The following is a 13,080-nucleotide window of genomic DNA, read 5'->3' as shown; positions in this document are numbered from 1 at the left end:
TTTAAGTAAATTATTAATATTGATGAAAAAGTACTAGTTCTACTGGCAGATTAAAGTGAAATAATCAACTATTGTTTCATCAATAGTAATGAATTCTTTACTCAAAACCAGTTCCTATATCTTGCTGAAAAGTTACTCTTCAGTTAGTTTTGTCTTATTTCAAGTGTCTTAAGATATTTTCATCAGGAAATAGAGCAAAAAAAACAAAACAAAAACAAAACAAAACAAAAAAAACCTGGTTATATTTTGTGTTTTTGAAGTGAAACAAGACAGAACAGGAGGAAATCAGAGGGGTGGTGGTGTCAAAGTCAAATGTTGAGGGAAAAGTTGACGTCTCTGCTTGGTTTGGGCTCAATAAAAGTCCCTTGAGTCCCGTTCGATGTGTCTGTGTGGATCCAATAAAGATACAGCAAAAGGCTTCCCTGAGTGGAGAGGGCCAGACTAACACCCAACAGCCCCACTCGCCACTTTCCTTCCTGTCCCACATGATCTTTCCTCCCAGCCGCCCTCCTCTGTCCCACCCAGCATGTCTCTCTCCAGGGCTCTCGGGGTTTGATGCAGGCACTTAGAAGTCCCGTTGGCCTGTAGGGCCAGCTGCAGGGCTGTGAGGGGTCGTTTCTCCTGAGGAAAGAGTTGTGTGGCTGCTGATGATGAGAAGATGGGAGCTTCACTGGCCTGGTGCAAAAACACCAAATTCTTACCAAGTATTTTTAGTCTAGTTTCTAATGCAAATGTCTCAGTACACTTGAAATGAGACAAAACTAACTTACTCAGCAAGACGAATGAGCTTGTTTTAAGTCATTAATTTAATATTGATGAAAAAGTGCCAGTTGTAAGTGAAGTAAGTAGTACAATTTGATTATTCACCAACAACTAGGACTTTTTCTTAAATACTAAATCGTCTGTTTTTCATTTACTAAGGCAACAATGTGGAAAGCCTAAATATTCTGAGTGTGTAAGATTTTATAGATTTAATTAAAATTTTTGTTAAGTGTCGAGCAGGTAAAACTAAGAAAAATCACAATAAACAAGTTGTTGCCCCCTTTTTTATGTTTTGAGTTTTTAAATACATAGATTTCATGAAAACGTTGCATTGTCGAGCTGGTAGAATGTTAAAAACAAAGTAAAATCGCAATAAATTCACTTTTGCATTTTTTAATTTCAGCAACTTTATGTCCTGCCAGTAATTTCAATTTGGCAGTTTCCACAAAAAGTTTGGGCACCACTGGTTTAGATTAAAAAATATTCACATATTAAAATGGTCTAGTCAAAGTCTAGACCTAAGTTCAACTGAAAATATGTGGCAGGACTTGAAAATGTGACTCTAAACAAGCTCCGACATTGTGCTGAACTTGTATATAAATTTTGTCTTATTTCAACAGTACTAAGACATTTGGACTAGGAACTACATAAAAACGCTGCTTGTTGTGATTTTGCAGTGTGGGAGCTGGTTCTTCCAGGATTGATGGCGGCTCTGACTCAACAGGAGTCTGGCTGTGTCAGTGTTATGAGCGTGTGTGTCAGGCTCTGCTCTCGGGTCGTCTAGTTTGTCAGTGTGGGAGTGGGATTACATTTACAAACTCCTGTACTGCTGGAGCAGTAGTGTTGGGGCTGCGCTCCTCAGCAGTCTTTGTTCTCCAGGGACAGCTGGGCCGTGGCGCGGTGCAGCTCGGCGCTGACCCTCCGATGTGAAGCCAGAGGTGCTGATAAAGACCCCTCATAAGCTAGCGGAGGGGGACTGTCTCCGTCTTCCCCGTCCTCCTCCATTTCCACACATCCGTTAGTTTGCCTCCCTTTATTCCTCCCCTCCTCCGGTCGGACCTTCTTGTCGTCCGACTCTTCCTGCGACGCCTCCATGCGCTGGTCCTCGCTCCAGCGCCTCTTGAACCGCAGTTTCAGAGGGATGCACTTCCCCTGCGTGGCTCCGGTCGAGGCCGCCTGGGACTGGGCGGCGTGGCTCTCGCCCGGCTCCACCGGTTCACTCTTGAGGGCGGTCAGGCCGCGGTGGGCGTGCTGCGAGGTGAAGAACGGCATCAGACCTGGAGGAGGAGGAGCGGGGGCTTTGAAGACGTCCTCGTCCAGGTCTTCGTCCTGCGACGGATGATGGGCGGCTGCCGTGCCGTTGGACAGGTGGTGGTTGTGGTGATGGTTTGAAACTCTGGAGTATCGAGCGGAGAGGAGCTCAAACTCATTATCTCTTTCGTCCGGGTCTTCATCGCTGATGTCCGTCACCTCCACCTCTTCCTCTGACTCTATGTCAGAGATGGGCTCCACCTGAGGAGCGATAAATCACAGCATAAATTAAGACAGAAACAATTATTATCCAGCAGTTTTATTTATTCTGCAACTAACCTCACTTTCTTCTTAGTCTACACCTTGAAAGTATTCATATCTCTAGAAATTTTGACCCATAACTAGGGTTGGAGCTAGGGCTGGCACCTATATGAATCCTGAATAACACACGACTTTCTATTGGTCCATCTCATGCTTGTAAAATCCAATGAAACACAATGATGTTCATAGTTGAAATGTGAGGAACTGTGGGAAACGTTTTGCCAGGTACACTAAAATGACCGAAGAATTAAACTCTGATTAAAGAGAAGGTTTACACACCTTTATCTTTGGGAGTCCAGCACTGTTCAAGGACTGTGTTGAGGAGGAGGCAGAAATGACCCCTGACCCGCTTGCCGAGCTCAGGTCGCTGCCAAAGGACAGCGAGGACCCCAGTCCAGAGGTGGAGGACATGGACCCGGACCCAGAGCCAGAGGACAGGGAGCTCTGCCTCGGTTTACCCTGGCTCTGTCCGTCCCTCTGCTTCCTCCCCAGAGGTGGTGGCTGCAGCTTGAACTTGAAGGGAGACATGTGAGGTGGCTCCTCCCCCAGGTGGAGAGGGTGGTGCATGGGGTGGGAATGGGGGTGTGAGTGGGCGGAGTGAGGAGGCTGTGGGTGGTGGTGGGCAGAGTGAGCCAGAGACGGGTGATGGTGTCGGTCTCCGGCCCTCTCCCCTCCTCCGCCTCGCTCTGCCCTCTCAGCGGCCAGGCCGGGCTTGTCGGCGGCGGGCCGGTGGGGCTGTGGGATCACGATGTTGGGGTACTGGAGGAACGCCCGGGGGCTGAGGCCGTAGTTGTAAACGGACTGGGTGTGGGCCTGCAGGTAGCGCTTCATGTCCTCTGGGTTGAAGGAGAAGTGGGAGCCCAGCATGGGAGACAGCGTGGGGGACGGGGTGTAGGGCAGGTGAGACGTTGGGGTCATGGACAGCGCTGGAGACAGAGGTGGGGCCAAGAGGCCCGCCCCTGGGGGTCCAGGCAGAGGGGACACTGGGAAGGGAGACAGTGGCTCCTGGTGGATACGGTGCCCCGCGGGGCCACGCGGCCCGGGGTGGCCTGCAGGGTTACCCGGCCCTCCATACATACGGAAGAGAGCCTCATGAGACAGACGTGGATGGATGATGCTCCGGTAGCTCCCGCCGCCGCCAGGGCCCCCTCCTCCTCCGCTCACACTCCTCTCACCCCTCTCCTCTCCTGCACCAACATTCCCCTCCTCGATCTCTGAGTTGACCGAAGTGCCGTCGCTGCAGTCGCTGACGGAGCCGCGGGCCATCCGTCGCGCCACGGTGCTGAACATGCCCCCGGGGCTGCGCAGATCCTCGTTGGGGGAGAGGACCTCAGAAGGTGTGGAAGGAGGGAAACGGAAATGGGTTCCTGCTCCGGTGGGGACAGGTGGCGCACTCTGAGGTACACTGCTTCCTGGGAACACCAATGAAAAAAAGAAATTAAACGAAATGTCCTGAAACACTCCCATATAACCGAAGCTGCATTTCCACTGACCAAATACGTGGGACTTAACAAAATGTAATGTTTGTTACTGGTCTCTCATGTGGCGACTGTATGGTGTTTTAATTACTTTATTTTTGTGTTTTTATGATGCAAAGCAGTTTGATCTGCCTTGTAGCTGAAATGTGCTATGTTGATGTTTGCATTTTTTTCTGTTCTTTGTTTTAAGAGTTGCTTCTTGTTCTTATCTGCCTTAGGATAACGGATGAAAACTAGCTGTTGTGCTAACTTGGGCATATTTACATTGAAGCTTACTGCTGACATGTTGACTAACATGCCAAGTCCTAATTTAATTACATAAATACAATGAAATATTTGATCATGCAGGCTTACCAGTGGAACCCACATCGAAAAATGGGTAGTTGACCAAAACCAGTTTGTTGAAGTTGAACTTATAGGTGAACCTCTTGCCTTTGGTCTTATGAAGGATCCTCTTGTTGTAGTAGTATCTGGAAAAGAGCAAAACCGAAACACATCGCACTATTTAATTCAAGTCTCAGGCGTCGTGTTGCATCAATCATTTCATCGAAATCATGGAGGCTGCGACAGATGTGCCTGCACGCACTAGCCCACACTTTAATAAGGCACGAGTCTTTCATGTACCCCTCACCACCGGCACAACAGATATTACAGAGTGTTGTATGACATTTGCACAAAGCAGACCCAGAAAAAGGAGGACGGAGGAGGAGAGGGGAGGGTGAAGGAGATGAGAGAAAACAGACAGATGAGCCGTGGAGCAGCACAGTGATGCTGTGTGTAAGGAAAAACAAATGACTAAAAAGAACAGAGGCTGGTGTGAGCGGCATCACCATCCCAGCCAATAGGTAGAGGGTTATTAAGACAGGACAGACTGAATGAAGATTTTACAGGAGGATGGTTTGCTTAGAGGTGTTTCCACACCTGACAGTCCGGTCGTTTGATTAGGGGCCAAAATTGCAACATTTGCTACATTTTCAGTTGGTTTGGTTTGCTTTGGCTCTAAACTGTGACAAAAAAACTAACTAACTGAGATGACATGATGACCCTCAACTGTCATGTCATCTCTTCGCCAGTTATGATTTCATAAAGAGAAATCATAAATGCACCAACAATGATATTTAGCAGGTCAAGGTTTTACAAAAGCAAAGACAGGAACTTGCATGTTTAATTATAGCTTATTTATTATACCAGTTTATTTTCAGTTTTAAGTAAAAGTATTACAAATTGTTGTGTTATTGCCATAACGCTGTGGTACCCTTAAATCAAAACAACATGCTATGAGATTCCCATATTTATTTGTTGGTTTTTTTATTTATATTTATTTGTTGGTAAAAGAGGGTTCAAATGGTGTCAGTGTGGTGCCACACACCAGACGGGAGATTTTGTTATCATTTTGCTAGATTTTCATTTTATGTAACAGCAAAGCAAATCCACCACTAATTCAACCCATCTTTATCTGTTTATGTAATGGCCATTCTCTCCATTTCTCCCCCTGAGCTTTCTCTCTCCCCCATGGTTCCTCCCTACACTACAAGGCTCCATTTTTATTAACCTTTGTCCAGCTACAGCTCTTTATGTAACGTCTCTCTCCTTTCTTATCCTGATCCACATCCACTTTTATGTAACCTCCAGAACCCTGGCAGCCACACACCGTCTAAGGGCAGCAGGAGCAACACAGAGACAGGTAGAGAACAAGCCAGGACCCTGCATGCCTCCTAATTTTTACACAAACACACTTTAATTTTCTTTCAGCATGTGTTTTCTAGCACGAGTTAGATAATGAGGCCTGGTAAAGATAAGGGTTTCTTGAAGGTATGTAGTTATTGTTTGGTTAATCAAAGCCCTCTGACGATCATTTAAACTCAGTGGTAGTTAACTGCATGGTGGTGTGTGTCTGTTTTTCCTGTTGCCTTCTTCCCCCCTCTTATTATGCCTATTACCAGACTTTTTCTACCATTTTTCTTGCTCTGGGAAGAAGCTGTTGCTCTTTTTCACTTGTCCTCTTCACCCTCCCTTCTCTTCTTCATTTCTCCCTCACTGATACCCCCCGTCTTCCACTTTCTCCTCCAACTATCTCCACTGATCCCCCCCGAGGCGATGGGTGAGGGAGGGAGGGACAGCGAGAGACAGGACAGGCCTGCACTGTTGAAAACATTGTTTACGCCAGGCACAAAGCAGCATGTAATTTCTGCTCTAGGGGAGACACTCACAAGGGTCTGGAGAGGAGGGAGGGTGAGGTGATCGGGAGCAAAGGGAGGGAAGGAGACGGAGAAGCAGGCAGGAAATCAGTAAGAATTAAAATCAGAACAGGAGTGTGGCCAAATTAGTTGATTACTGAAAAGTCAACAAGCTGCACTGCTGACCGTCTGAGGGTCCGGTACCAATCCAGACTGGACAGAAAGTCAGAAAAGTTACAGGAACTCATTCTCAGTTGGAATACTCCAGATTCAAGGGTGGGTAAAAAATATTGATTCATCAATGCTTTGCAACTATCATAGGGTGTTTGTAGAAGACCCTATGATCATCTTCTCAAGTTTATTGGTAGTTGCATTACCGCCACCTACTGGTGAGGAGTGACAATTAAAATATTGTTCCAATACGGTTAAAAAATATTCAAAAATGTGAATTATCTCAGTTTCCACAAGGAGAATTATTTACGTTTAGATACCTTTTACTTTAGTTTTAACACACTACTGTCATGTTTTAACTTTTGTACTTCACACTGAGCACAAGTGTAATTTTGCCATTTTCCTGCTCAAAAATGTTAATATATACACTGTAAACAGTAAACAGAGAAAATAAAAAAATAGACAATTCATAAATTACTTCTATAATACTTATTATTAAATTGATATTAAAATATTTAAATCAAAACTGAATCTAAATCGAACCAAATTGTGACCCAAAGAAAATTCAGTTTTCCAGCTTTGTAGCCAAACTGGCTCACTGAAAAAGAGTATAAATAAATAGAATATAATAAAATATTAGTTTGAAATAATGTAAACCTCCCTAACTGGGAGCCCTTATCTACAACTTAAATTCAGCACCCACTTTGTTATCTGGATGTAAATATTCTCAAAAACGACTGTTAATGATCGAGATGCAACAACAATATTAAAATTAGGGCTAAAACACTTTGTTGTTCCATAAAATATGGAAAATGAACTTCAATCGAAGGTAAAACCTTTGTACACTAAAGATGAATGGATCCGTGAAGCAAGAAAATACCGAGATCCAAAGTTGGAAACTGCCAACAACTTAGCAGCAACTGGTGGTGAGTCTGGAGCACGTGGTGATCCACCCCCACCCACCGACTCCTGCGCCGTCATACGGGCAGACGGTCTTTGAAGAGCATTTGAACTCACTTCAAAAGAGAAGAAAGGGATTCTTTGAGTGCCTGTGTTTAGCTGCCCACCAAACTTGCCCTGTATGCACACACAGACACTTGCACCTCTAACACACACTGCGCCATATCATTCAGAAACACACATCAGTGACCCCTCAGATTTGTCTGCTGCATCTTTATTCCACTCTGTGCTGAACTGAAACGATGACCCTGACAAGATCCAAGGAAACAAAGGAGTGTGTGATTGATTGTAGGCGTAAGGCTGCAATTATGTCCAAAATCTGATGATCAAAGCAGAGATAAGCAGCAGTGTAATGCAAGGACATCAACACTTCAAACCACACATTAGTTATATTTAAAAACAAAAACCGACTCTCTCCTTTTAGAAAAATACACAACTATACATATAGGAACAACTTAAGAACTCAAAATTTATGGGTGTAATAACTAAGATGGAAACTAAAGTTAGGCTTTACAAACATCATTGGCAGTATTTTCAGATACTTGTTATTATGTTGTGTCTCATTGAGTGTCTAAAATAAGAACTAACAGGGTAACAATTTTGAGAAGTCAGCTGTTTAAGTTTCCAGCTATGTAACTGGGTTAACCAAGGCTGTGGTTTGCAGCGTTAAAATTATTTTTCAAGAAAAATGCAATGCACACGCTGAGCTGCTCTGTGCCTTCTGTGATGTCACCACAGTCATGTACAGATGGACGGATGGAAGTTTGTTGTGATCTGATCACGAAAAGATTTATAACCAAACTGCAAAACAAATACAAAAACCCCAATCATGAAAGGTAAAGGTCACACTAAACCGAGTTTGGTTGATTCTCTGGAACGATCTGACCAGCACCTTTAAAGTTTTACAAAATTTTAACTTTAAAGATCTAAAATAAGAAATATTTGATGTAACTAATGGATTGTGGGAAGAGCAAATCATGTACTTTGGTTTATAGTAGGGCTGAACCATATATTGTAGTGTCTTTGTGTGCTATATTCACATCACAAAGGACTGACTGGGGCACAATAATTGTTATCTGATATATTAAATATGTTATGAATCTGCATTTTTCACCCTAATGTAATAATATTCAGCCAGTTGGACAGAGTCATACGGCAACAGATGTTCACACTGGACACTAATGATGTTGCCCAAAATGCTCACAGAGTGATGAAAGCACAGATAAGAAAGAGAGGAAAGAAAAAAACAGGCATATATGACAACTGATATTTCAGTATTTACCATTGATTATCACCAGTGGCCTGACACTGGAATAACTCTCCAAAGCTGATAAAAACTATACTTATAGCATTTTCAAAAAGAGGTAAGATCAGTGCGGGGGAATCGTCAACAGGATGGCAGGAGTGCAGCATAACCCTAAGTGCTAAAAAACCCCACAATGTCAGCAGATGACAGATAAAGTTAGAGCTCAAAATGTTCTTGAACATCAAAGTGACATTGTCAAGTAAAAAAAAAAAAAGACTTTTATAGATGAACTGTGTTTAACATCCTGTAATTTGATGTCCTGATGAGCTCTTTTTCAGTATCACTCCACACACACAAACACACCAATGTCCTCCTCTAAAAGCGAACAGTGGCAGCCCCGCTCTGCGTGCGCGTGGACAGGCTGTGCCTTGCCCATTGTTGGGCCGTAAATAGGGGCTGACTGTGACAGGAAGTTAGGATTACAATACTCCCCATGCGTCCCATGTTTATTTTCTGCCTCTTTCGTCAGCGTCGGCTGTTACAAACACTCGCATCCCAGCCAGATCTACCTCAACACATATGCACACACACCAGCTGCTCATACTCAGGTGTGTGTTTGTGTGAACAAGTCGCACACGTCAAAGCCCTTCGTGTAACGGTGTTTGCTGAGTGGAAAAGGAAATTAAATGTGTTTGTGCGAGCATGTGGGCTGGGGGTGTGACTTGTGAAGATGTTGCATGCTCTGTACGAATGCGTGCAATGATATAAATACTTTTGATGCATTTACATCGATGTGAATGTGTTTACTTTGAAGAAAAGGATCTGGTCAGGCTCTGATTGGCCCGGTCACACGCTCTGTGGGCGCAGAGATGTAGTAGAGCAGAGCAGAAAACAGAGACCCCATTCAACTGAGGACAAAGACAAACACACAGAACTCATGTAAGTTGAATACATACATGCTGCAGATGGAGACAATAGTTAAACAATGCATGCAGTGGTTCTGTCCCTGCAGTTTCTCCCCGGCGCTAGGTGCTTCCACTGAATGCACGGCTGTAAACAGACAACCTCTGACCCATAAACAGACCCTGCCAGCGTGGCGGATAACAAGGTGCAGATGCAGCTGCATTTCCTGCAACAGGTTTTGTAAATGTGGTCACTTGGGTTAGGACAAAATGTGCAGCTTAAAAATGCATTTGTGTAACACATTGTGAAATTCTCGAGTGGTGGCCCATCAATTAAATAAATGCTGGGAAAGAACCGATTGTGTGTAAGGAAAGCCTGCTTGGGCAACAGTCTGTACAATGGTGCGTTTGTGTACACGAATGAGGGCATGAGCCGTGTTGGTAATCTTTACCAGCTGTGCGTGGCAGTCGCCGTGACCTCTGACCACCGAGCAAACGGTGGCTGATGACTGGCCCGACACGGAGGTCTGGGGGTCTAAGGGAGCTGGGACCTCTTAGCGTGATTACACTCATTAGGGCAGCGCTCTGCGATGCCTGATTGGTAACAGGCTTTATTTGCCTCCACCCTGCTTGGCTCATCGCAGCCGTTCTGTTTCATGAGAGCACAAAGTGGTGCAAGAAGTGAGCAGTGAAACAAGCAGGTTTAGGCTTTTTTATTTCTCATTTCCTTCAAGTAACCACAGATAAAACTTAACAGCTGTGGATTTAAACTCTCAGAAATCTTAAAGGATGGAAGTGAAGAAGACTGGAGGTGTTTTTATGTGGCTCTGGAGCCAAAAAAAAAAAAAAAAAAAAAAAGGAACCTCATGACTGCTTTAAAGGGGACCCATTATGTGGAATTCCAATTTTCCACGTTTTTATGCTTCCAATTGGATCTCAACTACTTCTGAAAACAGTCCAGGCACTTAAGAAAAACCACCCGGACAGTTCTCGGCAACAAGTTAATGCTTTTTGGTGTCTGGAAAACAAGCCGCTTCATAAAAACCTTGATTGTTAAGTCACAATCGATGAGAGCTGCACCGTTACCTAGCAACCTGAGCTGAGCTCCAGCACAATTGGTCACCTGGTTTTTCCGCTGTATGCATTGTACAATGGCTGCTGGAAAAGACTATTATTTTGTTGTTGACTTACCATCCAGAAACCACTTGCTTAATTCTTGTTGGTTGTGCAGGGGGCTTCACTTCTGCTTTTCAAAGACATATGGTTGTATGATTGAGCATCTGTTTGCAGCTACTTTCACGTGTGAATGTAAATGTTGGCCGATGTGGCCAGCAGCAGCTTATTTGGATTTAAAGTGACGACGCCCTAAAACAGCTCATTCTATAAGGAGCTGAAAATAGACAGAACTGACCAGACTAAAAACTCATTATTGAAGAATTATTTTGTGGAAAAAAAATTTATGAATGTGTTTTGTAGAGTCCATAGACTTATCCTAGCCTATTCAGGAAAGCATAATATTAATGATTCTGACTTTCTGCATCAGAACCTTTCCACATTTTGTCCATAAAAAACAAAATTAAATGTATTTTAGGACTGTATACTTAAACGTTCTTAAAATTCCTGAAATTTGACCTAGGAGTGTGTAATGTACTGCATGCAGGACGTAAAAATGCAACAATAAAAGAACAGTGTTTAAAATTTGCTTTGCAAATAAAATTTGGAAGTGCTGCATGCCCCATTTGCTACAAAAAAAGAGCCCATCACTATATAATTTATTCCTGGTAAATCCAGCTATAAACCGAGATGTTTATCCAGCGATATAAAGGCATCAGAGGTTTATTAGAGAACATAAGTGAACAAACAGCATCATGAAAACCAGGGAACAGAGCAGGGAGGTCAGGGAGAAAGTCGAGGAGAAATCTGAAACACGTCTGGGTCATAAAACAAATTCCCAAGTGTTGAACACCTCACAGAGCTCCGTTCAGATCCATCATCTGAAAATATTGGAAAGAACTACAAGGCCGACTAACCTGAACCGACAAATCAGACAAGGACGACAATAGTTTTAGAAACAACCCAGAGGATCACTGTAACCCTAGAGGAGCTGCAACTTTCAGCTGCTCAGGTGGGAGAAACACTTGACATGACAACAGAAGATTTTTATTTGTAAATGCAAATGCTTTGTTTGGATCTACAACATAAAATCCCAATTAAATCCACTGGGGTTTGTGGCTGTCGGGTGAAAAAATATGAAAAATTTGGGGGGATATGACAGAATACCTCTGTAAGGCTCTGTAACCACTTTAATTCACAAACAGAACCTGAAAAACGACATTTAACTTCTCAACATCCGCCGCTTCCACAAGCACGTTCCTGTACGCAAACACACACTCGCACAGTTTGAGTGTAATCCTCTCAACAGGAGCGGGAATTTCACAGCAGCCGTGGGAGCAGGAGGCCAGGATGACGCATGGGCCGAGGCCGCGTCCCCTCAGCGGAAAGCCGGCGCATACGCACATGTCCACACACAATGAAGGCGTCCTGATTAAGGGAATTTCCACCATGTGCGCGGCAGGCAGAAAAGAATAGGAACACTGGGGTAAAAATAATAATTACAAAAGCTAAGTGATAAAAGGAACACTTCAAAACAAGCAGGCCTTTTCAAGTGTGTCGGCTCGCTGCCACATGCTGACTGTGGGCTCCATTATTAGCAGACTGCAGGTTTTCTCCATATGAGGGGCACAGGGAGGCCTGCTCTCCAGCACTTCGCTCCATATGGGGACGGTTACTGTGCATGTGTGATTCTGTGCTCCTCTTATAAGTTCATCAATCTTTAGTCATCTTGATGTCTTGAGAGGATTCATTTCTGCATATTCTTGGTGTGAGGGCAGCGCTGGATTCAAATCAGGCATGCAATGATGGGCAGTAACGCGTTACTGTAATCCGATTTTTTTTTTTTTTTTAAAAGTATCGAGTAAAGTAAGGGATTACAATTGCAAAAAACAAGAATTTTGTTTGTGAGCGTCTCGGGGAGTTCATGCAGCGTTTAAAACTGACATTAATTTAACTCAGTGACAAAAACATTTCATGGGTGGGAAGAAAACGTATCTCCAGTGAAAACCTCCACTTCAAATCTGAAAAAGGACCTAGCAAGCTGCAGAAACCTCCGGATCCCCCCTCTGACATGACCGCTGTGGATACCGGATCTAATTCCACTGGGCAAACCTCCAACTGTCCCTCTCCTGCTAAATAGGAGAAAATAGATTTTTAAAATTCATTATTACTCCTTTCTGCACTTCATCTGTTAAAAGATGTCAACATTAGTAATTTGGAGCGAGGGGAGGAGTTTGATGTAAAGAAGAATACAATTACATTGAAAGGTTTGTTGCTTTATAGCGTATTCAGGTTGTGCATTGTTTTTAACTAAGTAAATGATTATTAAAGTAACTAATTACTATTGAAGATTATTCATCAGCAAACTGGATTATTTTCTTGTGAAAGTAAACAGAAATGAGTAATTAATTACCATCTCCCAGTACCCTGGCGGACACTGCCCTCATGTTGATCGAGGGTGCAGCATCTTGTTCGCTGGTCTTCTTGCTCTAATCCTGAAGTGACACCACGTCATACATGGTGTCCAACAGGGACAAACCAGGAGAAACCTGAGGACTAGACTGCAGGAAGGACTAGCTGCCAATTAGCCTCCAAGGCTGGTCCATCAGACGGAACTAAGACCCGCTATATATAAGCACTTACCGAGGCCTAAGCTCCAAATCTACTCCAGCTCCAAACGGATGGACAAGCTATAAATA

At 43.8% G+C, this 13,080-nt stretch overlaps 1 protein-coding gene across 3 annotated transcripts in view; it reads right to left on the bottom strand.

The window, feature by feature from the left end:
* Window positions 1-752: 752 nt before the first annotated feature.
* erfl3 (Ets2 repressor factor like 3) overlaps window positions 753-13,080 on the bottom strand; it is a 62,190-nt gene continuing 49,862 nt past the window's right edge. For all 3 annotated transcript variants that reach the window (XM_007550229.2, XM_016670522.1, XM_007550228.2), the window contains 3 exons: window positions 4,167-4,282; window positions 2,614-3,746; window positions 753-2,274 (listed from right to left, as the gene is read on the bottom strand). In XM_007550229.2, coding sequence (XP_007550291.1) covers window positions 1,621-2,274; window positions 2,614-3,746; window positions 4,167-4,282 — 1,903 coding nt within the window. In that variant the 3' untranslated portion in view covers window positions 753-1,620. The remainder of the gene's footprint in view (window positions 2,275-2,613; window positions 3,747-4,166; window positions 4,283-13,080) is intronic.

The sequence above is a fragment of the Poecilia formosa genome, unplaced genomic scaffold (assembly GCF_000485575.1).
Source record: "Poecilia formosa unplaced genomic scaffold, Poecilia_formosa-5.1.2 Scaffold34, whole genome shotgun sequence".
NCBI lineage: Eukaryota > Metazoa > Chordata > Actinopteri > Cyprinodontiformes > Poeciliidae > Poecilia > Poecilia formosa.
The sequence above is the reverse complement of the archived record's forward strand: the minus strand, read 5'-3'. Positions and strand labels throughout refer to the sequence as shown.